The following is a 25,183-nucleotide window of genomic DNA, read 5'->3' on the forward strand; positions in this document are numbered from 1 at the left end:
GGAATCTGATTGTGACCCCAAATTAATTGAACTCTACATTTGTTTTATTTCATTAGAATGTTCATTCCTGTTTTAAATTAACCTTACTTTAAAATATATGTATAAAGTTTTAGAGAATTAAATGGGGGTCACAATAAATATGGATCACCCTGTACCATTAATTCCTTGCATATACATTCCTATCGCTACCATAAAGCCAGAAAAAAATAAATAGTCTTCAACGCCGGATCCGATGAGCCATGGATACAATCATATTTGTTTTTACATTAAAATGTATTTCAAGTCGAATAATTAACATTTAAAGTGACGCATAAGACGGAATTGAAGAGCCATCTCCGTACTCTTAGGTTTTTTCGGTAAAGTCACGTAGGTAAAAATAATAATAATAAATGAAAAAAACTCACATTTTTTTCATTTATTATTACAGTAAATTTAGATGTCACAGCTAAATTTACAGTAAATTTAGATGTGACGGTCCCACCTGAAGACGGAGACTTGTGTTGCCTCCGAAACGTCGTGATTTAATTGAGTTATTTTCATTTATTATTATTTTACCTACGTGACTGTACCGAAAAACCTAAGAGTTATGAATCCTTGCAGTCACGAAAGCTTCAAATCTAGAATTAAAGCCACCTCCGTCGCAAATCCCCCTCGGGTCCCCCCCCAACGCCCGCCCCCCAACGCCCGCCCCCCAACGCCCGCCCCCCAACGCCCGCCCCCACCGCCATCCCCCCAACGCCCGCCCCCCAACGCCCGCCCCCCAACGCCCGCCCCCACCGCCATCCCCCCAACGCCCGCCCCCCAACGCCCGCCCCCCAACGCCCGCCCCGCCTCTTGGCGCGGGCTCTACCCAGAATGCTGCGCACGGCTGTCTCCCCCGCTCCCGCCATCTTGGCCGCACACGGCAGCGACGCCCAGGCGCCCGCACGGAGGATCGGCGAATCCGTCGGCATCCGCGCCCTTGTGAGCGCCATCATGCCCGGAAACCTGCAGGAGGGCTTCGGCTGCGTTATAAACAATAGATTCGAGCAGTTGCTCGATGACGAGACCGACCCGTTCGAGCTGCTGAAGGAGGCGCAGCAGAAAAAGGAGCTCGCGGGGGGCGGCTCGGCTAAGGCTGCGTCCAAGGCGGGACCCCCCGGCACCAAACCCCCCCCGAAGAAGGAGTCGCAACGCGACAGGAGGGCGCCCACCACGGGCCAGGCCACTGACGCGAAACCGGCCGAGCAGCCGGCGACAACGGCCGTCAAGAGAGCCGAAGGTGAGGGTTTGTTTATGTGCGCACGGGGGCCATGATGCTGGGGGGGGGAGGGAGGAGGCGGGTGGGGATGGTAGCGAAGTGCAGCGCTGCGGCCATTTAGAATTGGCACTCGGCTTACATCGGCGGCGTGTCCCATTGGTCCCGACGCCCCCCATTTGTCTTGACGCACGTGCGTGGGGACGGTGCTCGGCTAATGGAACGCGAGGGAGCCCCCCCCCCCGCAATTGGCTACGTTGCGAAATGTCACCACGGCCTAGGCTGGGCCCTCTCAGGCCACGCACATTTCGCCGCCGACGACCTCTTGTTGTGTAGCAGAGGGGACGCGGCCCCGTGCGACTACACGAGCGCGGCTTTGTTGTCGTGACTGCCCCCCCCCCCTCTCACACAATCGCCCAAGGCCCCCCACTCTTTGCAAAACTGTTGGGCCTTTGAGAGTATGCGTGGGCCTCCCACCTCCCCCGCGTGCTTCTGCAGCTGCTTGTAGTTGTTAATTGCGTTGGAACGCTGCTCGACGATTATTTTAGGATTCTATCACAATTTGTATAGTTTAAGTTTTTCGGTGGTTACCGGGTGCTGTGCATGCCTTTGGTGAGGTCAAAGTGAACGTTTTTTTTATTTTCGGGTAATAAGAGCCACCAAGTTTCCGGAAGTTATCTTATCCGCTACACCTTCCGTATAGAATTGCTGATAAATAGCAGCTAAAGCCATTAAGTGGCCCTTCATTCACTACTTTCAAAAGTTGAGCGACTTTACTTTACATCGTGCCTGTAATTGCACGAACCGAAATTTGTAACATGTGCACATAGGCGCGTATCCATTGATAAAGTAAAGTCAAATTGGGGGGGGGGGCAAGGGGGGCCCCCTACGTGAGAGCTTAAAGACGACGGCCTAGGGCCTATGGCCGCCTTATCGCAGCCGTGCAGCCGCACCTCGTGTCGCAACGAGGCGCGGTGGGGGTGGGGCCGTCTCGTGCGATCTAATCCCGCACTCTGCCCCCACCACCCAGAGATGAAATCGATTCAATGCCCTGCCCCCATCCTTTTTTATCAAACTCCACCGTAAAGGTGATTTTTTTTTGTACCAGGCCAGGTGACCCCCCCCCCCCAAATCCCGTCTTGCACCACATTCCGTCGTGCCCACTCGTCGGCCACGTGGTTCCGCGTCTCCATTGCCCCAGCCCTGTTGGTCTAGGCCCTGCGCATGTCCAGGCCCCATCGCGTGCACTGCCGCGCTTTACCGCGCGCGCTTTGCAGTGTGCTTCCTTGAATGCCCATTGTTGTGTGGCCCTTTTTATAATGTTGAGAAATGTGGTATTGGCGAGCAAATTGTAAATGCCCGAACGGCGTGCGAAGGGGTAGGGTGGTCGGGACCACCTTTGTTTCTCAAGTTTACTACACCGCTCAGATGTTTTTCGTTTAAGGCTGTCCACGGTAAATGCGGATTCGACCATGGGGGAATTCCGCGGCTGGTGCATATACATTCTCCCCATAATATAATCCTTGGAATCTTAATGTAATTCTGTAAGCCGGGTTTTGTATGTGCAGTATAAACAATGTTACGTAAGACATGTGCGTTGTGTGTAGTGAGGTCACCGGCCGCACGCGCGCAGCCATGTCGCGCAGAGGGCAACATCGCATTTTGCAGTGCAAATTCAAACTAGAAACCTTAGGCTTTTTTAATATCTTGTAGGCAAAATGATTGCCGTTCCACTTATCCCGCTGCTCAACATTTACATAAACGTATGACCAGCTTGCTGGAACGCCAGAAGTTGTTGTTTTACTACAACACGAACCACAAAAGCAAAGGATTACTGTTAGTTTTTTAAGCATACCCTGCGCGCTGGAGAGTTCATTGTTTTGCATTAAACTGCACAGTATTGAACCCTAGCATTTGGAATTGTGACCAATGCATTTGTTTACATTTCAGTGAAGCGTGCTAGACCGTGTAACAAGTCACGGTAATTTTTTTTTAGTTTTTAAAAATATGTATTTGAAGGCATGAATATATTATTACTGTCAGTCTAACGTAGGGGAACGATTCCTCATGGTTTTGTCCAATATCACCAAGGTTTAGTATTAAATTGTGTTGCTGTTATGGACTTGCGCTTCAGAAAGTCAATCAAAGGGTGTCCATAACTTGGATAATTAATTAATTCGGCACTGAAAGCTTTCACAAACAACACTTAGAGTGATTGCGCTCCTTCCCTCAACGTAATTTACCTATGACCTAATCGCGTGCCGTTATCAACATTATGGCCCATTGAACACTGCCGAAAACAAACGCATATTAGACAGCTTTACAGAATGCTTTTGTATTAACAATTTTTCTCGTTTTTCTTTGAATTTCAGGTTCAGGCCCGAGAAGGATAGGCCGTCGTCCTGACCAACAGGGACCGTTCCAGGGGCCGTTCCAGGGCCAGGGAGGCCAGGGACAAGGAGGTCCGGGACAGGGAGGCCCGGGACAGGGTGGAGAAGGACGACCGGAAAGGCGCGGTGGCGGTGTAGGATTCACCGGAGAGGGGCGGCCCGAGAGGCGTGGGGGTGGCCCCCGGCCTGAGCGTCGCTTTGCGGAGCGGCTCAACGAAGAGCGGCCCGATGGATCAACCGAGATGTCTTCCGAGAAGTATGGCGCTCTCATTCAACGGCCATGATATGGATAGTCAGTAGCGTTACGTTGCGTAATGGAGGTTATTGGGCCAGCTGTGGTGGATGTGGGGGTGAAGCAGTTGTTTGACGGTTAATTACATATTTAGCTGAACACGTGCACAAAGGATGTGTTCTTATCCAGAGCACGTCAACCGAATGAGCGTGACGTTCACCAAGCCTCTAAGTGTGGTGCACAGTAATCGCAGGGTGTGCACGTAATTATATTCTCTGGGTTTAGCAGATTTGCGTTTGAACCTTGTTCATCACTCGCATTCTCAATTATATGATACCTTTAATGATGTAAATCAAGCGGGGGGGGGGTGAGTTTTACGTGACGGGATCTAAAGGGGATCAAGAGTGATAAGGATCGGTGGGGGGGTGCAGATCTATGAATCCTAACGTCCATTTGGGCTGAGAATTTCAAAAGACTGCCTTGCAAAACACTACAACAATGTCGATTCCTGTAAGATACTTTTTATACAAATGAGTATTAAGATGACGGTGTTGTAATGTGCAATTCCTCTGCCGTTTAATGTTTTGTTGTACAGAAATTTGTTGATCTTTTTTTAAATTGATTATTGTTGTGATTATAACAGTGTTGTAATCTGCTTGCTTCTCTACACATTTTACAGTTTTAAACTGCTGTTGATATCGAAAACAAGACAGTTTGGATGAAAAAGACGCTTACTCTGGGGGTTAGAGATATATACTTCCAAATGTATTGTGGACTCTTGTAGGGCATTTTAAATTATTAAAACATTAATATTTGTGTGTGTATGTGTGGTAAGGTTACTTTTACAATGCATGGTGTTGCAGGCAGGTGAGCTTGATCTTCTGATTTAGTTTTTTTTATCCACTGCTGCTGTCCCGTTGTGTCTCACAATGCAGCAGGTCGATGGATCGGCCTCAGAGGGGCCGAGGCAACTTCCGAGGCTTCCGGGGACGTGGCCGAGGCATCGGACGCAACCCTGATGGATTTGACGGACGCGGAAAACGCGAGTTTGAGCGGCACAGCGGCAGTGACAAGACGTGAGCCCGCGCGCCTCTAACATGCAGCGCGCACAGATTGTTGAATGCATAACGACTTGCTGTGAAAGAGGTCTTGTTTGTTCATGAGCCCTAACCAGACATTGCACTTGCTGATTACCAGTATGGATGAAAAAGATTACCACCTGAGGCAGTAATCAGCCGTTTAATGTGAAAAATGAAAGTTACTTACATTTTCTTGCTTAAATTTTGAACGTGTAATACCATTTGAATGTGTTGGTTATCAACTTATTTACTCATCAGCCAAATATGTACTACATTTTTGATATGTAATACCAGTTTATGTTCTGGCTGATGTATGTGTGACTGGCTAAATGTTTAAAACAATTGCATGGTTATGGCTGGTACGGATTACCACTGTAATAACACTAGGAAATGGGAAAACAAATTTAACACTGGTTTTCATTGCTTGATTTGAATTGCATGGTTGGTATTTGTTGTGTGATAAATTGTTCAGATGTGTGCCTTAAGTGATCAAGTTTCTGTACAGTAAGGCACCAAGCTTGCCAGTTGGTGCTGCTTGTGGTGCTTCTCATCACTCAACGTTGCTAAAATCTTGATGCTGAAACTTGGTCTTTGGATTGCACGCAGGGGGGTTTTTTACCCTTGTACTCAGCCCAGTTGGTCTTAGTGCACATATTCTCATAAAAAATAACCACACCTAAACATTATTTCCCTTAACTTCATTGTGGTAGGGGCTGTTTTTGTCTCTGGTGTAACCATGTTCATTTACTAATTACTGGCGACGGTACTAGTTGAGTGAAAGTAACTGAACGCTGCTCTGAGTTGCATGTTTGACCCTGATGATATAGCTTTTGGTGGCTGAAGTTGGTGGCCGAATGTTTGGAGAGATTAGGTCATTGGTAGGCTTGAGTTACAAACGTTTCCACGATGTAAGTATCCCCTGGCTAAAAATAGTACGGTGAGGGTGCATGTGTATGCAACTCGCAAATGGCGCACTATACTAGAGAGGAGGAGCCAGAGGTGTCACAGCAGTGATGGGACGTGGGGGCTGCACAAGCTCGAGAGAGAGTGATGTGAGGCAGGGCCGACACTCGGCTGCAGGATTGATGCAGCACAGCTGTCAGTGGCTATAGAGTTCCGATCGACGCCTTAAGGTTAAGGGTTTCAATGGCCTCGTTCTGAGAATTTCAAACAGGTGCCATGTTGAGCCATTTATGGCAATCCTAAATAAATTCCAATGCAGACCAAAATATAAAAAAAACACCCTAGAGTTGAAATGCTTTGCTGAAAAACGTTACTTGGCACCAAGCTGTCTGCTGTTTAGACTCAAACCAAAGAAGATATGTTGCCACTACATTTTAACACAAATTTAATTTCAATAAAATCGGCACATCAGTTTAAACGCGAGTGACATTCCGATTGGACGTAGTTTCTGCTTTGACGAGGGAGTTGCGAAAACAGCTTTTGATGGAGCCGCGGTCACTGTTGAACGCGTGCTGACTTGTGCCGGCCTAGTGGTCTGAAGCCGGAGGACAAGCGTGGAGGAAGTGGCTCGCACAACTGGGGCAACGCCAAGGACGATGCCAGGTGAGGGGCGCAGCCCGGCTCCGCTTGGGCAGAGGGGGTCTACCTTTGTCCCTCCTGCAGGGTGTCACTAGTGGAGTTGATCAGACAGCACTTGTACAGCCCTATCACATCTACCACTATTTTAGATTATTTCACAGTTAAATTATGCTCATGGGTGACGCAATTGACTTGTGCACTGTAGTTGGAAATTAACTTGCAGTTGCTATAAGATTGGAAAAAATTGGAAAGTTAATGTTTAACAAAAAAAAAAACTTAACCTTGGTGGGGTGGATGATGTACCAGAGCTGTCAATATTAAATCTGGTGGCCACACCTGCAGCGTGGGACTTAGGAAAGCCGTTGATTTACCTCCCCCTTTTACAAAACGGAGCACGACGCTGCCACTCGCTCTTGGCACGGCCCACACTGAATGCCACCCACTTCTCCCACTCCCGTCCTCGAGTGACCTAGGTAGGCCCACTCAACAGATCGTGGCCACACAGCTTCTGACCAGGTCTCTGTAGTGCCCTTGTGTCCGATGTTGTGGATGGGTGAGAAGGCTTCCTGTTGGGTCTGTGTTACTTCCGAACATACTCAAATAGAAGACCCCTCGTATTTCAGGGATGTTAGATGTGAACATTTTCCAGGGAGGCTGTTGCCTTGTGGTCGTTAAAGTGTATCACGTCATGTTTTGGGGTGTGACGCTTCAGGTTTGTTGAAAATGGAGGGTTTACCTATTTGTTTTCTGTGGCAAAGTATACATTGTGATATGTTCATGCTGTTCAGCTTTTTTCATCAACAGAACATCACAGAATATTAAATGAAAGCAAAAATGCAGCCAATGGCATGTTGAAAACCAAACACCGGTTACCTTCCCAAGAAAAAGCAGCAACGAGTCGCAAGAAAAAACCTGCGTTGCTTCAGCACCAGCACGTATCCAGTAATGGATGCCTAATGCATATTGTTGATTTTAAGTGAGTTCAGCAAAACTGACTCAAGTGCAATAGTTGGAGCAACCGAATTCATGTTGGTATGCAGTTGGGTACAATCTTGAATAGTGTTTGTGGTGGTGTGTTATTTGCAGTGGTGGTGGGCCGGTTTTGCAGATTTGTGTGAGTGGTGGTTGTGACATGGTGGCCGTGTGCCTGTGTGCAGTGAGATTGACCAACCGCCAGCCACTGAGGAGCATGTGGAGCACGAGGAAGTACAGACCACTGAAACCGAGAACAAGTACGTGGATCTCCCAGAGCAGTGTGGGCATTGTGTACTTGTTGAAGGTGGTTTTATTATAAAATGCGACACCTGTTTATGGGTAAATGTGTTTTGTTGATTTTGCAGCACAAGCTTTCGCCTCGGTGTGTATGTGAAATGGTAGCATTGAATCATGGTTTATATTGAATGTTTGCTGCAGTCTTACCATGGTCCATAAGGTTTTATTTCTCAACGTGTCCCCATGTGCCTGACCTAAACATTTGCGCCGTCTCAGGGAAAACGAAACCGACGAAACAAAGGATGAGGAGGAGGGATCCAAGGAGATGACACTTGACGAGTGGAAGGCTGTGCAGGAGAAGGCACGTGCTAAGGCCCAGTTCAACATCCGCAAGCCTGGCGAGGGGTGCGACTCTGCTCAGTGGGGCAAGAGCTACGTCATGCGCAAGACCAAGCCCGTAGAGGGAGAGGTGAGGACCAAGCTGCTGCTACCACTTGTTAATGTCATATTGGGAGATGAGGTGCCATTGGCTGTCATTTAATATTTACGATGGATATCAAGGTTTACTGTAATTGCGTCGGGGTGGCGTTAGTGGGATGCTTTCACTGTCCAGTCTATAGCAATGTACCTCGCTGGTATGCCCTCTCATAGGTCCAGCTGGAGTCTACTGCCGACCATCATTTCCGCCGTTCGTCCAATGACATAACCTCCAAGCTTGAGATCAACTTCGGGGACCACTCTCGGCGTGGACGTGGCGGTCGAGGGGGCGGTGCACCGCGTGGAGGTCGTGGTGGAGGTCCCATGGCCGGCGGACCCCCAGGCGCTGTTGTCGGAGGTCCAGGTGTTGTCGTCGGGGCTCCAGGCACTGCTCCTGCTGGTCCCAGTGCCAGTGCCATTGTCGCCGGTGCCCCAGGGCCGTCTGGCATGCCACCACCTCGCGGTGGAGGCAGGGGCATGGGCCGTGGTGCTCCCAGAGGAGAGAGGCCGGTGAGTCCCAGCTCTTTGTGGACGAATAGCACTACTACCATCCTGCTTACAGGAGAATTAAATTTAGCAATTTTAAAGGAATATGCTCGTGTTCAATCAATCTTCAATACTAACTGTATTCGTACAGCAATTTCTCTTATCGCAAGATCTGCCAAATTGTTGTTATGCAAAGGTCTTTAGCAAAAATATACGAAAGTTAGTTTGGATGTAAATAATGAAAACATACGTTTAAAATGCTTTCCGGATTAAGCACAATTTTGTCAAGTGACAACATTTTGCGGATTAGTGGTTTGGCCCAGCAGACAAAACGACTGAGGCCAAACCCGATGTTTTTTGATGCAGCACTAAAAGGATAATTCAGCATGTGCTTGTTGACAAGCGGATGAAGGCTTAACCTAGCTACCCTGGAAATAGTTGATACATAAATTGGCTGAATTTAACACATGGGCAAATTATGCATCGTGGTTAATGTTACATTCTGTTTGGGCAAAAGTCACGCAACTATTACAAAGAATGACTAATTTTTGGATTTGATGTCCTTTGTCTGATGTCCTTTGTTGCAGTCGGCTGTGATCGTCCCGAACGTGGATGACCCAGAGGCTTTTCCCGCTTTGGCCTAGAAGCCAGAAAGGATGGAGTCGTCACGCCTGCTTTAATGCTCCTCCCAGAAAACCACATGACAGCACAGGAGTTCAACTATTATTAACGTTATTATATGTGATTTACATTAAACTCTTGGCTTTCAGTTTTGTTTCAATGCAAACCCCTTCACTGGCAACACTGTCAGCCGGCATGTAACTTGTCAAACCCGATGGCAGTTGGAGAAACAATTACGTGTGCTAAAATGGGGTTCCCCTGGTTCACATGGAGGCAAACGTCGCAATTTTCTTCCCGCTCATTAAATAAAATGCACCATCGGTGGGGCACGCTACACTAGCGCCATTCCTGCCACCAACTTGGAGACATAGGGGTCAAATGATGAATTATGCTCCCATATACCCATGTGTGACTGAAGTGAGCGACTATCCAACCCCAATGTCTCTGATTGTTGGCCGTGCTTTTCAAGAGCATGTTACCATTGGGTTCTCCACCTAGCCGCCATCACTGATTTGGTACAGTATTTAATGCTACCAGTGTTTGAAATTTGTGTTAAATGACCTTTAAAAAATGAAAGACACTACTACTGATCATTTAGTTTTTACAAGTTCACTTAAAGTTTCAGTGGCTTGTTTTTTTTTATTTTGCCAGTGAAGGGGTTAATCAGTTTTGCTTACAGTGACAGTAGTGACTGTTTTTCAACTCAAAGCAGGGGACAAATGGGTGGTGTTTTTTTGTGTATACGCTTTCGCAGACGACGGGCGTTTTCACACTCACTCTGCGTCATGGCAATGGCATGTTTTTGCTCACTTAAGGGCAACATTGTGCATATTTGCCAGTTTCTCACTTCCTCTACGTTGCAATGGTGATGGGGAGGCAAGTGGTGGTCATGGAGAAGGGGTGAGGGGGGGGGTGGCGGGTTAAAACACTTAGAACACCGCAGTGTTTAACTTGTGGAGATTTAGAGCATGGCATGATGACGTTTCCTAGTGTGTGGGGATGTGCGCCCACATTGTGTGTTACCTGTATACCATCCTAGGTGAGTAGCAGCTGCTTTGCGTGTGCCAGCCAATGGCCACGCACCTCCGTCTCGTACATTCAAACCAAGACGAAAAAAAGATGCAGTCGTCTGCTGACAACTTTTTGCGAGAAATTCGTTCACAAAGACGTCTTTACAAATTGCCGTGAGCCACATGCGAAGGGGGCGTGGTGAGCGTGAAAAGGGCCCACTATCAGTTGTGCAACGCTGTTAAGTGTCTCCGCTAGAAATGTGTTCTCCTTGGAAGATGTGCTGCTGCAGGGTCGTTATATTCTGGTGGCTATATTTGAGTGGGTGGTGTTTTCTTGTGAATACATTTGCCCCCTCCCCCCCTTCCGTGCAGTATGCAAGTTTGCGGGTGTAACCTTTTCGGACTAAAAGCTTGCAATGTTTGCAGTGCAACTTTTATTTTTCATGATCAAAGTTTTCTTTTTCTTACGTAGGTTTATTAGAAAAAAACTGTTCAACTGACTTATAGTTTAAAAAAATTTGGTGTTCAGTTTTGGGGTTGCAATAGTTACTGCTTTGCTCTGGCCTCTGAACTGATTGATTTGGACAGTTTAACATTTTTTCTTTATTATTTTGTATGGAGAAACCACCACTTGATCTTGTACAAATGTGCAACCCAAGCGACTCGACAACTCGTGCTGTGCGACCAGAATAAAGACAGGAATGCTGTGGAGAGGAGACTTACGTTAATATGGTTTATTGAGAGTTTTTCACAAAAGAGGACTGCTGTTAAATTAAAAGACTTCTTTTTTTTGGTGGAGTGATGGTGGGAATGTAAAGACCCTTGGCTTGGCATACCTTTTTGGCAACACTGTTCATTAAACACATCCTGATAAAAACAAGACGCTTGCATGCACAGTATTTGCACATGTGTAGGTGCTCTACATTGTTTTAGTTTGTGTAGGAGCCTGTCCGTGCTTAAACCTAGCTTTAAAAAGAATGACAATTTTTTTTATTAGCTTTCGGTGTTTTGTAAACGATACAAATTCAGTTATTACAATGGAACATTTTTGATGAGCAAATATTTTTCTAGCCCTTGAGCTAATGTAATACATTAAAGGGTGCACAAACTAAATGTAACATGGTAACCAATGACCTCCATGATAGCCGGAACACTTAAATTAACGGGCCAGCAGTAAAAATAAATCCCATTAAAGCTGCATAATAGCGGTAAATGCATGCAATATGCTACGGTTCAGTCCAATGCCAGAAATGTGTACTTAAGCCTAAAGATTACGCTTTCAAAAAAATGTAATTGGTATCGTCTCACTACAAATTGCATCTCAATCGCCGAGGAACGAAGCTGGAAGGCTGCCAGGCGGTGAGACGGTGCCAATCATCTGTAGCGCTATAAAAGATGTTATGGGGAAAATGTATGTGCATGTGAGGAAATCCACAGTCCAAAACCCAATACGTCAGGGACGATATCAGTCCACACTTTCGCTATGCTGCATTCTGCAGGCAAGCTTGGGTGTCGCATTAGCCATATGTTGTTCGTTCCACTAAACCTCGCCTCCACTGCTGAATTACAGGCGTGCGTCACCACTACCCAAGCTGGGATTTTGCGTTCGGCTTTGTCACGAGCAGACGTTTGCATAGCAATCAACCCCCTTATCAGTGTATCTTATTACAGACCAATTCAGACCTTATTGGTCACCCCGTGCCCTTATACATCTCAACGTTCATCCTACAAAGTCCCATCACAAGGGAAAAGCACAGACATTACAATAGTTGCCTGAATTCAAACGTCTTGTCTGTATGCCGAATGGACCTAAAAAATATCTTAGTACAAGAATACGGGTAAACCGCATGGGTTGGCAGGTATTATTTTGGGTGGGAAACCGCTTGTGTGGAATGACTGCCAATCGCAGTCCCCATAATTCTCGACAATTGTGTGGACGTCCACAAGGGAGCCATTTTGTGTGCTCCCCCTGTGATTGTGGAAACTGCCGCTGTGTGTAGAGGTTGCCCCGTCTACTGGCCGCGTGTGTTGCTTAGGACATTGCATACATCTCAACCCCCCTTATAAGTGCCGACCTTAGATAAATTCAGACCTTGTTGGTCACCTTGTGCCACTATAAATCTCAACGTTTATCCTACAAAGTCCCATGATAAGGGAGAAACTAACAGACAAACTATTTTTTGCCCGAATTTAAACGGCTGTACGCCGTATGGACCTGAAAACTCAATTTCCCTGTACATGAATCCACGTTAACCGTATGGGTTGACGGGTATTACATTGCAGGGCCAAGCGTCTAATATTATTCGTTGCTGACCCGTAAAAATATAGTTTACGGATATTTTTTATTGCATCGAGGTTTTTATAATTCCCAACATTTTAAAAGCGGGCCACAGCTCTGTGGATTCCCTCAACTTCTGCGATTTCAGTATTAATTTGGAAGTTAATTTTCATGTTTCAGCACTTCAGTCAATCCACTGCTGGATGAAGGCCTCGCCACGGCCGTACAAAGTTGTTGATTGATTGGTCCGAAAATTCGCGCTGATATTTTGCTCGGCACTTATCCGCCGTGGCTGGGAATAATCGCACGACCGAGCTTAGGGGCCGCCCATAAATGACGTCACGCACCTAGGGGGGGGGGGTGAGAAATGTGACGTCACATCAAAATGCGCAAATTTAAATAAATATAGACAACACGTTCTACTTAATTAAATAGACTTTTTAAACATTCCTGCGGAGGGAACTGGTAGGAACGTTGGGTTGCTCGGTCAATGGCCAGGGTCAACGGCGGCGTGGTGTATTCCGCAAATATTCCCGACTGAGGGCGGGCACAAGCCGGCGTGAGTAGGTTAAACGTTGAGTTTATAAGGGCACCACGGGGTGACCAGCCCCTCCCCACCCAGCCCCACCCCCCACCCAGCCCCTCCCCACCCTCCCCTCCACCCAGCCCCACCCCTCCCATTTTTGGATGCACGACGGACGGACGGACACAATAATCCCCTGTGGGCTGGTGGAACCAGGAGGTTCCTACCAGTATTAATGTTTTCTCCTACAATATCAGAGTGGAGCGCCACATTAAATACGCACTACAATGACAATAGTTTAAAGCGATTTGAAGCATGTTTTATTTGGGGGGGGGGGGGGGCAGAGCTTTGTGAAGTCATATTTGAGGGGGGGGGCTGTTTTTTTGTGACGCCGTGTGACGAAGGGGGGGTGTCAAACATCGTCCAAAATCGCGTGACGTCATTTATGGACGGCCCCTTAACCACAATATTTAGCCGTTCATGTGAATATATTCGTTTAACATCGATAGGGAGGACAGAACATTGCAATCTCCTTTGGAAACGCGTCTCCTAAAGACCACTACTATACAGTAGTATTTATACCGCCACTTTTACTGGTAGGAACCTCCTGGTTACACCAGCCCACAGGGGATTATTGTGTCCGTCCGTCGTGCAGGGAGGAGCTGGGTGGGGCTGAGTGGGGAGGGGCTGGGTGGGGAGGGTGGGGCTGGGTGGGGAGGGGCTGGTCACCCCGTGGTGCCCTTATAAAACTCAACGTTTAACCTACTCACGCCGGCTTGTGCCCGCCCTCAGTCGGGCATATTTGCGGAATACACCACGCCGCCGTTGACCCTGGCCATTGACCGAGCAACCCAACGTTCCTACCAGCTCCCTCCGCAGGAATGTGTTACAGTATTTGGATGTAACATACTGCAATGGATTTGTCATCCTACGTGAACAGCAGAGGGCAGTGCATCCCAAATGTGCTTTATTCCCAGATGTCCAGTAGGGGCGGATCAGACGGTTCCAACAACAAACAATACGAAAACATGATGGGAATTCAACGTAAGTAAATCACGTGTTTGTTTTACCAGGTAAAACTCACTTAACTTTAAATAAGATATACCCCCACCACACATCACCCACTGGCGATTGATCGGTGTTACCCATTTATACTGCTGGGGGGGGGCACAAGCGGCTTGGATTTGAGTAACTTCAACGTGTCAAATCAAAGCGGCGTCCTCTGGACTTCTAGTTTCACAGTGGTGGTTCACCAACACATTCCTGCGGAGGGAGCTGCTGGTAGGAACGTTGGGTTGCTCGGTCGATGGCCAGGGTCAACGGCGGCGTGGTGTATTCCGCAAATATGTGAGGGCGGGCACAAGCCGGCGTGAGTAGGTTAAACCTTGAGTTTTATAAGGGCACCACGGGGTGACCAGCCCCTCCCCACCCAGCCCCACCCCTCCCACCCCCCACCCAGCCCCACCCTCCCCACCCAGCTCCTACCTACCCAGCCCCTCCCCACCCAGCCCCTCCCTGCACGACGGACGGACACAATAATCCCCTGTGGGCTGGTGGAACCAGGAGCTTCCTACCAGTATAATCTTAAATGCATGTTATAATCTGTAGTGTGCACGGGTCCGGTGGTCCCAATTTTGGCGAGGGATTTGAATTCCCAGTCCGCTTTAGACGCGGCCTCGGTCGGTTACCCACCCACCCCCTTCCTATTTCGGCCACATTTGAATTGATAAGCAGTATAGAGCGCCGTGGCCCGCCCCAGCACTCCTTATATGGTAACATTTGAAATCGTACACCGCTTGAGCGTGCTCGCGGTGAGCCCCCCCCCCCACAAACTCCCTTATATGGCAACACGCGATGACGCAACTCGCACGGCGCCCCGCCTCTTCCACCCTCCGAGGCTCGCCTAATTGGTCAATGCGTTCACGCGCGAGCCGGAGGGCCAATCGCGAGCGCGCTTCAAAATGTCGCGCGCGTCACGTTGACCAATGAGCGAGCGCAAGGGGTGGGGAGGTGGGGGGGGGTGAGGGCGTTGTCGAGGAGACGTCAAAGACGTGAAGGTGGTGGTCGTGGCAGCATAGGAGGTGGTGGTCGTGGCTCTATAGGAGGTGTTGGCTGTGGCTGTCAAGGACGTGGCCGTGGCTATATAGGAGGTGAACGAGGCAGCCGTGACTGTCAAATCGTGCGGAGCTTGCGTCGAGAGAGAGCCGTGGAAACGGTGAACGCTGTCAAGAGAAAGCCGCTGTAAAGAGAGAGCCGTGGTGGTGGTGGTGTTGTTGGTGGTGTTCATTCAATGTCTGTGTGCTCGTTCACTCGCTCGCCGAATTGTCCGTGAGTGGGGCCACGCGTGTTAGTTCGTCTGTGTGAGTGGGGAGCGGTGGTGGAGCGGTTAGCGCCACACCGCGCTACGAATCCGGCGTGCCGGTCCTGGGCCTCCCCCTAAGTCGACTCGGCCTCAAATGAGTACCTGGGGCGGTGTGTAAACATCGCCACTGGGGGAGACAAAGGCGGTCGGGCGCGGTGCTGACCACCCACCCCCCTCGTGTGCCACGGTGCCGTCCTTCACAGGCGATGCTCCTATCTAACAGCACTTGCCTCTACAGTGTTGAGGCTATACGGGGGATCTTTGTATTTGTCTGTGTGAGATCAATTATGCGCTCATCAAAAAGGGCTGTGTGGCTGGTTGATGGGATGTGTAAAAGAAAATATTTGTATCATGTCAATGGTGTCTACTGATGTATATTGTTACTGCGATTCTCCACAACGACGATACTTGATTTGTTTTGGTGTGAGAATGCGATCGATTTGACATCCGTGCACCTAGCCTGGCACAGACGTTGTCGTGACGTCACTTACAGTGGCGAATGCCGCCTTGCTGCTTATTGTTGATTGACATTGCGATTGGTTTGGGTTAAATTGTTAAATAGTGGTCTGTGCAGTTGACTGAATATGCCGGATGGGCTACAGCAAATTCTGGACAAATGTCCCTTGTGCATGGGAATATAGCGTTGCCCCCTCGCATGCGTGGGGTTTTCTCTGGGTTGCTCCGGTTTCCTTCCACGTGTATAATTAACATTGTTAACTGGCTGAAAACATCTTAATATGTAGAGAACTGCAGAGCAGTGTTTGGCGCAGGCTCACCACCTATCAGCCTTCCAGCGTGGTCTGTGGTTCCTCAACAATTGCGAGATGCAATTTGCACGAGTAATCGCTTTATAAAATAGTTAGATTTGTTTTCTCTTCATGGACAGTGTAGCAGTCGTATGAGAGTGCAGTAGTGTGACAGGACAATTGATGAACAGCGCTAACAAAATATTCCTACATGGTTTTCATTAGAGGATAATGCAGCAACATCTGTTAAATTGTACTTGGAAATTCAAACCAATGTTCACTGCCTTCATAAAGCCGCGTGGTGAAGTATGGTCAAAAATAACTGCATGGCATGGGGAAGCCCTCCAGCAGTGTGTTGGATAGGGCCGTAAAATGTCTGCTCGAACGAGTTTATGGCTCAACTCATTTCTATGTATATACGGTTTATTTACGTGGGTCTGTGTCAGTATTTGTTGCCAATTGACAGCACAGTTTTCTAAAGGGACAATTCATTGGCGTGGACAATTGACTGGCCAAGCAATTGATGAGCGGTGCAGTTGATTTAACCATGACGGTTATTGGCCTTCGTGGTTGTGCAGGAGGATGGCGCCACTGGTGTACGTGGGTGCCGCTGTGCTGCTAGCGCTGGTGTGGCTCCGTCTCCGGGGGCTGGAGTACGTGCTGGTGCAGCACCGTTGGCTCTTTGTGTGCCTCTTTCTACTGCCACTGTCTGTGCTCTTTGATGCCTACTACTTCATCAGGTGAGCCACTGCCTGCTGACAGGTTAAACACATACCTTGATGGAGGGGGGTTAATATCAGAAGCCAATGTCCACAGCAGTGATTGGAGTGCTTGGCTTACTGTTGAAATGTTTCGAGTCGAAATACTGGTCATTATCATCATCGTCATCTATCCTGGATCCTTAAACATCATTACCACACATCACCATCCCTCGAAGTTCCTTAAAGTTGCTATCACTTTACGGGAAGTTAGCAGTGGAGACTGGCCAATTTTATAGGAATGTGGAATGGCCACCACTGACTCAGGGCCACCAGCAGAGACTGAGACTCAGACTTTGTATCAGCTGTTAAGGCCCATTGTTTTTCAAGGGTGACCACAGATCAAGACCATCAACAGAGCAAAAACTAAATATATGTACACGAATAGTGTAAATAGTGCTTGTATACAAATACAAAATTACGTAAGAAAACCTGTCAGACCTGTATAAATAAAACATAAACAGAGAGTTAAGCAAAATCACCAGAGACTTTTTGGAAAGATTTACAACTTTAAGAAACAGGACGGAATGCCAACAAGGCAGGTTTGCCTTCTATGAAAAATACTTTACAATGTGTCAAATTGACCCTTTCAGTTTGCGTTGGAAGCTCCAACCCCAGACACCTAACAAAGTGATAGGTTAACATGGGTTGGCTGGTTTACTGTATGGATGGGTTGGTAGCTAGGTGGGTGGCTGAATGACTGGATGGGTGGATTGAAGGCTGGCTGACTAGTGGCTGGTTGGGTGAACCGGCTGCTTGTCCCATTTCTCTGTATACTTATGAGCATGTCGTGTGCCTGGTGCCACCCCTTAACCCCCCTCCCAGAGCTTGGCTGGTGTTCCGCATGTGCAGCGCACCCAAGCAGCATGACCAGCGTGTTCGCGACATCCAAAAGCAGGTGCGGTTTCAAAGAGAAAACTCCAAAAGACACTTTAGACCTGAGTTTGGTCTCCCAGTGCCGGCATAAATGCTCACTCAGCCCAGGGATAGGGTCGCATGGCCATGCCGAGGTTACGTTTGGCCACCACTAGTGTAACTGTCGGTCGTTGATCAAGAACCTTTTGTGACTTTTTGGAATCGACTTTGTACATTCTTATCCTTCACCATCCCCCCCCACCCACCTCCCGATTGCACAACCGTCATTTATTATCAGAGGCAGGGTCCCTTTGGTCAAGTTGTAATAATGTGGAATGTGAGCGCAGGTATAGTTTGGTATGAAGTTGTGAGGTATATACGGCAAATATTGGGCACAGAGACAAATCTCAGGGGAAATGCTGGATGTGATAGAAGTCGGCACGACCTATTATAGCCGTGTCTCATAACTAGATGCATACACTTCACTACCAGTGGGCGCTGGAGGTCGCCATGAATGTGCGGACCTTGAATGGCTGATTATGATCCAGTTTATGTGGCCTGGCAGTGCTTATCTTTCCCGGAGTTGAACTTGAACCAAGGACTTTCACAGATAACTTTGAATGTCATCAACCTTGAAAGCGAAATCAGCACGACTGCAAACACTTTGCATCATGTAAAAGATTAACATTTTAACAACACAGACATTGAGAGTGCAGTGAGACGTTTATATTAGTGTTGTTCTTTCAAGGAAAGTTTTTGCAGTGCACGTCAAGGTTTAGTGCTGCAGGCCGTCCAGCATGAGTTTTAAACTTCGTTGTTGAGAAAACATACTAAAAGCTACCCCAAAAAATGTGTACTCACCCTGAGAGCTGGTGTTCGTTTTTCTCTGGCAGGTGCGGCAATGGCGTGCTGAGGGTGGGCAGACGTACATGTGCACGGGCCGTCCAGGTTGGCTCACCGTGTCCCTGCGTGTCGGCAAATACAAGAAGACGCACAAGAACATCATGATCAACCTCATGGACATCCTGGAAGTGGACACCAAGCGGCAGGTGGGACGGCCAATGTGCATGGGCCATTCCCTCGCAATTTATAATAAGTTCTTTATAGAGTGACTCTTTAATTGGATGTCTCATTAACAAGTACTTTTTAGCGATTTTTAAAAGGAGCGTGCAATTCGATTGATTTATTAAAGGATTTGGTGACATTTTAATTACTGGTGTGCACCTACCGCCATTTGCTCATCGCTCCGCTTGCTGACGTGAGACCGTGCTGCTCCCCTCCCCCCACTCCGCCTTGTAGATCGTGCGCGTGGAGCCGCTGGTGAACATGGGTCAGGTGACCTCACTGCTCAGCTCCATTGGTTGGACGCTGCCGGTGGTGCCAGAGCTGGATGACCTCACCGTCGGTCAGTTTATCTCGCAGGTGTTCGTGTCTTTGTGTTCCGCCATTGCGCTGATGGCCTTCTGGCCAGTTAACCACACCGTGACTTTGACGGGTGTTCACTGTTTCCTATGTAGCCAACCGTGCTAATTGCAGGTGCGGGGGAAGGACAATAAATGAAACACTAGAAGCAGTTTTAAAGAAATGAGTTTTCAATCAAGATTTTAAAAGTGCGTAGCTCCAGTGGCTTCCTAATATCCAAAGGAAGAGCGTTCCAGACGGCCACAGAAGCACATCCGAAAGCGCGCGATGCAGTGACCGTCTTTGTTCGATGGCTGATCGAAAGCCTCTGCGAGGATGACCGGAGTTCGTGTGATGGCTTATGTTCCTTCACGAGAGAAGGGCTCTGCTTTCCAGAACACTGCAGAAAGGCGCAGCTTAGTTGAGTTTTAAGTTGGTATTTTACCACCTTTATGTACGGCAATAAAGTTAACATTACAATTTATATAAAACACTGTTTATGTAAAATGTTTACGTAATATATTTTTTTATTGTCGAGTAGAGAGTGCAGACCGTATAGCCCATACCAGGTAACAAACACTCCTTTATCAATCTACGAGTTAAAGATATACCCACACCTTGTCGTCATCAAGGTTGATTGACAATACTTCATGCTAATCAGTCTAGGTTGATAAAGGGGGTGCCAAGGACTGATACAGCTAGTGGTCGCCAATGGTGTTATGTCTGGATGAGAATCCAATTCGAATCACAAGGTTCATTGCATAGCTATGAACTGTTGCACTACCACTGGCTGGAAATCAAACTCGGGTCGCTGAGTTCTTAGCTTAATGGCCAAACCACTATACCTGTGCTCCAGTACACCAGGTTTTGGATGGCATTACAAAAACAAATCTATTTTGCTATCACCCTTGTGTGGTAATCTTCTGTAAAACTTATTGCCACAGCATCATCTGGCCACAACTTTAGACACTCACACTGCCACCGCTGTGTGTGTGCCTTCGTGTGCGACCACAGGCGGGCTCATCATGGGCACAGGCATCGAGACATCTTCGCACATCTACGGCCTCTTCCAGCACATCTGCGTGTCCTTCGAGCTGGTGCTCGCCGACGGCAGCCTCGTGCGCTGCTCCAAGGTGACGAGCGCACGGCTGCATGAGTGAGCAGATGTGGGGGGGCCGGAGGGCAGGTGTCGGGTGTGCGAGTGGCAGGCGGTGTGACCTCAAAGCGGGGTGTCTCTGCACCGTACATTAATACCTAAAGGGACCGTTATTCCATGGAGTAATAGTGCTGTCTTGTGTGCGTTTGTGTGTGTGAAAGAGGTCATCACTGTCCATAAAATATATTTACTCGGTGAATTTGTTTTGTATAGAAATGCCGAACAACAATCGGTATAACCCAAAACCACATCGGAGAGCTTTTCTCACTTTAGTTCTTTCGGCAGTCTGGGTAACGACCGCTGCTCACCACCGCTGCCTTGTTTACTCCCCCAGACGGAGAACTCGGATCTGTTTTACGCAGTGCCGTGGTCGTACGGGACACTGGGCTTCCTGGTGGCGGCGGAGGTGCGCATCGTGCCTGCGCGCCACTACGTGAAGCTGCGTTACACGCCCGTGCGCGGCCTCGACGCCATCTGCTCCACGTTCCAGCACGAGTGCACACGGCCAGACCCTGCCACCTTCGTGGAGGGCCTCATGTACGGCCGAAATGAGGCCGTCATCATGACAGGAGAGCTCACCGACACAGCCGAGCCCGACAAGGTTTGGCACTGCCCCACTCGTGTTATTCAACTTGCCCAGAAACTCCACAACACCTTGATATTGTCTGCACTATATTTTTCTCTTTCGTTCCATCTCCCTTACAATATTACTCTCGGACCCTGCCCACACCTTCGCAGATCAACAACATCGGCTACTACTGGAAGCCGTGGTTCTTCAAGCACGTGGAGGGATTCCTGCACAAGAGCGGTCCACCCTGCGTCGAGTACATCCCCCTTCGCCACTACCACCACCGCCACACACGCAGCATCTTCTGGGAGCTGCAGGCAGGCAGTGCATTAGTGGACACGTCCTGGCGTCCATTGGCCACATGACCCTCTTTTATTCGATGACAACTGACCCTCACCCACAAAGAGCCAACCGAGCACAGCTCAGAATACACCATAACCACAGCCGCGGCACTGATATCCCACAACGAGCGTGTGTTGTCGGTATCGCTTGTCTGGCATGATTAACCCTGCCCCTTCCACTGTGGCCTCTCGTGAGGCCTCAGTTTTACGGATTTGGTTTTGGCTTACCTCAAGAAATAGCCTGTGGAAAAGCATCCATACCGTAATGGTTGCGTGCTGGCACGGCTCAGATGTGTTATTGTAAAAGGGTTATTGGTGTCCAGGCATTAGCCTTGCACATCAAGTGACACGAGATGCAGTTGGAAGCAGGTTCACTAAACGTCAGGCGTTCCTGTGTGCTCCACGCTTATGACTAAATAAGCAACGAGATAGTTACTTTAAGACACTATACAAATATTAATTTTATTATACATACTATGTAGCTCTTTAAAAAGTGATCGTTTATCTGTGATAATCGACCAATTGATATTTTAAAGCCATTTGACTTTTTTCCAGCGCAAGTTTGGAAGACGATACTTTTGTGTGCCTTTTTCTCAAATGATATCTTGCCTGGCATTCCCACAGAGTTGTTCCCTTTTGCTCCACAGGACATCATTCCATTCGGGAACCACCCCGTGTTCCGCATGCTCCTGGGCTGGATGGTACCGCCCAAGATCGCGCTGCTGAAGCTGACGCAGGGCGAGGTGGTGCGCAAGCTCTACGAGCAGCACCACGTGGTGCAGGACATGCTGGTGCCCATGCATACCCTGCAGAAGTCCCTCACCTGCTTCCACGACGAGATTAACGTCAGTTTGCCTGCACCTCTCCCACACCGTGCGCATTTAAACCCAGAAAATCGTTTATTTGTACTGACTTACATAATTTTATTGGCCAAAAATAAGAGTGCTAGATGTGACCGTATGATCACATTTGATTAAAATGGGTCAATGAAAGATTGAACACAATAACAATTATTGTTTAATTGTACTGACTTACCTATTTTTATTGGCCGACTTATTGGATATAATAAGACTACAAGGTTAAAAGGGGGTTAAAGAAATATGGAACACAAAAAAACAATAAACGCCTACCTTGTAGATGCATTATCTTGAATATGTTATTATGAAAATTAACTGTTTATGCTACTGGTAATATACAGCAATCATCCGATGTGAATTCTGGGATATCTGACAAGTGTAAATGAGAATAATGTATAGTTATGGTCAAACTTACGATATGTTTAATACACATCACTAGAATGCTATGATTGAGCACCTGACCCCAATTTTTGAGATTTGTTTTCATCAATGAAGCTTCAAACTCATGTTGGATAGCCCGAGACATAGCATCCAAACATATCTACAATGTTTTTTTCGTGCTGCTTTTTCCCCTCAATGGGTACTATGTCTCCCATTATCTCAGGTCTCCTGATAACTTAACGCACACACAACTCGTCCCTAACCACCCCCTCTATATGACCCTTCCCCTACCCACCGTGCAGCTGTACCCGCTGTGGCTGTGCCCATTCCGCCTGCCCAGTGTGCCAGGCATGGTGCACCCCAAGTCTGACCAGGAGGAGATGTACGTGGACATTGGTGCGTATGGGGAGCCCAAGATGAAGGGGTACACTGCCGGCACCACGACCCGTCGTCTGGAGCAGTTTGTGCGTGACCAGCATGGGTGAGAGCACATCCCCCCCTGCCTCATGCGAGCATGCGGGAGTTGCGTGCTTTGGTATCGTGTAATAAAATAAGAAACTCACTTTCACAGTGGAATTAAACCATAGTTCATGTACGAATCCAACAGATGGCACTCTTAATTGAAGAAAATGTTAATTCAGTGTTAATGCCATGCTTAATTAAGTGTAAGCTTTGCATTTATAAATGGGTCCCGTGCAAAACAATGCCACCCAGTTTTCTTAAAAAAAAAGGCTGCTTGCCATGTTTATTAAATGACACCTTCATCCCACACAGGTTCCAGATGCTCTATGCCGATTCCTACATGAGCCGGGAGGAATTCTGGAACATGTTCGACCCAACGCTCTACCAGAAGATGCGCAAGCAGTACGGCTGTGAGGGTGCCTTCCCGGAGGTCTACGATAAGATTTGCAAGGCAGCCAGGCACTAGGAGTGTTGCTAGATGGTGCAGTTGAGTGGTCGGGGTGGACCAGAGACAGGGAGGTGGAAAATATGGCTTGCGTTGCAGGAATACTTTGGGGCGTCTTGAGTTTCTATACATTTACTTGTGTTTAAAAGGGATAAGTAATATTTTAACTACTTAAGGACCTTTGGTGATCTAAGATTATTGCTGTGATATTTAAGATGAACTAAGTCACACTGGTTTGGATAGTGTTAATATCGACGTTAGCAATGACTGGGACTTTGCTGGATGTGAAATGCTTCAGCAGGGGCTTCATGATGCATGACGAGTCCAGAAGATAAATAAGTGATGAGGTTTGATGACTCCAGTAAGAACTGGGTCCAAATTGTGTTCGTGTAAATTATTGTTTAATGTTCTGGGGAGAGAATGACCATTGAAATGTTTGTAAAGTGCTCGACCGCCTGTTATTGCTGCTTTAGCAGTTCAACTGCATCTGCGCGTTCATGTTGTGCCGCTCTTAAGCTACGTTGACACTTGAATGAGATGTGCAGTTACTGGAGACCATATTCCCCTCGATTGATGCTGTTCTCGTACTTTTTTTCTGAACGTCACCTTCCATACTTAAATGTTTATGCATCAGGGGCTTTACTGCGGGTTTAATGTTACAGGTGGTGTGTAAATAATTGAATTCAGTAAATTGGGTGTGCATTATTAAATAACCTTGTACCAAAGTTATTCCAACCAAACTTTGTTTGAAAAAAATGCCTTCCCCTATTTTATTTATAAAGCCATTTGAGGCTTTCATTACAGCCTCTAAAGTTATTAGAAAAGTGCACTCTCATTGTCGGTTTTCACTATGCCTTCATTTGTGTGATGTGAAAATGTAATTGTGGTTTAATAAATGTTTTGAGTGACTTTTCCCTTTGTCATTGTTACTGTAGTAGTGTAAAGGAAAAACATAACTGCATTGTAATATAATATGCAACCCGTTGCCAACCACGACTGGATGAGAGCCTCCCTACGCCATGCGTTTTGAGGGTTGTTTAACCATATTTAACAACATTGTTCATTGCATTGGAAGTGGAGAGTAAAGGCATGGGAACATGAATACAGCATAATTGAGTTTCTGCACTATCTACAAAATAACTCAGTATTATCAGCCAGAATATATACAGACATTCGTTAAAATTGTTTAAAAGAATGACAACCTATCAACTCTGCTGTTTGGTCAACATTGGGCAAAACGTTTCCTTATTTTGTATTAAAAACAAATTTCTTAATTGTATTCAGCCAAAAAAAAATTGTGGAATGTTACTACTTTGATCCAAAAACACGTGATTGAATAAACTTTTACTGGTAGGAACGAAGCGAACCAGCCTGCAATAGATTATATCGTCCGTCCGTCCGTCCGTCCGATGTCCGATTAGGTGTAGCAACATCGCCCCCTACTGCAAACACTTGGCAGGACCCTACAAAAACATTTAGACTCAGTGAGACTTTCCTGGCTAAACAAGTGTAATAATACATTGTTTATATTCTTTGGTTATTCGTTCCTACCAGCCCACCCCGCAGGGACCTGTTATCGTCCTTTTCTTCAATCTACTGCAGTGGTTCGTGCATAGCACTGGAACCGGATGACGCGAGTACGATTCCCAACCAAAGCTCTTAGATCGGTGGGGTATCTTTGGACACCATCCTTTACCAATCCGCACGAGCAGTCAATAATGGCAAAACGTCAATGACCGATACGGCATGGGGAGGGGCCTTCAC

General features: G+C 47.5%; 2 protein-coding genes across 5 annotated transcripts; both read left to right on the forward strand.

Moving 5' to 3' along the window:
* The first annotated feature begins 854 nt into the window (after window positions 1-854).
* Window positions 855-11,166, forward strand: LOC144941137 (SERPINE1 mRNA-binding protein 1-like). 2 transcript variants are annotated; one of them, XM_078867666.1, is made up of 8 exons: window positions 855-1,261; window positions 3,610-3,883; window positions 4,795-4,935; window positions 6,433-6,504; window positions 7,638-7,712; window positions 7,969-8,161; window positions 8,344-8,679; window positions 9,243-11,166. In XM_078867666.1, exons 1-8 carry the CDS (start codon window positions 856-858, stop codon window positions 9,297-9,299), a joined length of 1,554 nt encoding a protein of 517 aa, XP_078723792.1. In that variant the 5' UTR covers window position 855; the 3' UTR covers window positions 9,300-11,166. The 2 variants fall into 2 exon arrangements, with proteins under 2 accessions (XP_078723792.1, XP_078723793.1); XM_078867667.1 differs by lacking the exon at window positions 6,433-6,504.
* Window positions 11,167-15,129: 3,963 nt separating this feature from the next.
* Window positions 15,130-24,328, forward strand: DHCR24 (24-dehydrocholesterol reductase). Of its 3 annotated transcripts, none has more exons than XM_078867669.1 (11): window positions 15,130-15,328; window positions 16,774-16,935; window positions 17,779-17,851; window positions 18,702-18,857; window positions 19,108-19,213; window positions 20,224-20,342; window positions 20,700-20,966; window positions 21,104-21,250; window positions 21,922-22,119; window positions 22,815-22,993; window positions 23,287-24,328. In XM_078867669.1, the coding sequence occupies exons 2-11, from the start codon at window positions 16,778-16,780 to the stop codon at window positions 23,438-23,440; spliced, it is 1,557 nt and encodes a 518-aa protein (XP_078723795.1). In that variant the 5' UTR covers window positions 15,130-15,328; window positions 16,774-16,777; the 3' UTR covers window positions 23,441-24,328. The 3 variants fall into 3 exon arrangements, with proteins under 3 accessions (XP_078723795.1, XP_078723796.1, XP_078723794.1); XM_078867670.1 differs by having other exon boundaries at window positions 15,130-15,302; XM_078867668.1 differs by having other exon boundaries at window positions 15,130-15,237.
* Window positions 24,329-25,183: the final 855 nt, after the last annotated feature.

The sequence above is a fragment of the Lampetra fluviatilis genome, chromosome 24 (genome assembly GCF_964198595.1).
Source record: "Lampetra fluviatilis chromosome 24, kcLamFluv1.1, whole genome shotgun sequence".
NCBI lineage: Eukaryota > Metazoa > Chordata > Hyperoartia > Petromyzontiformes > Petromyzontidae > Lampetra > Lampetra fluviatilis.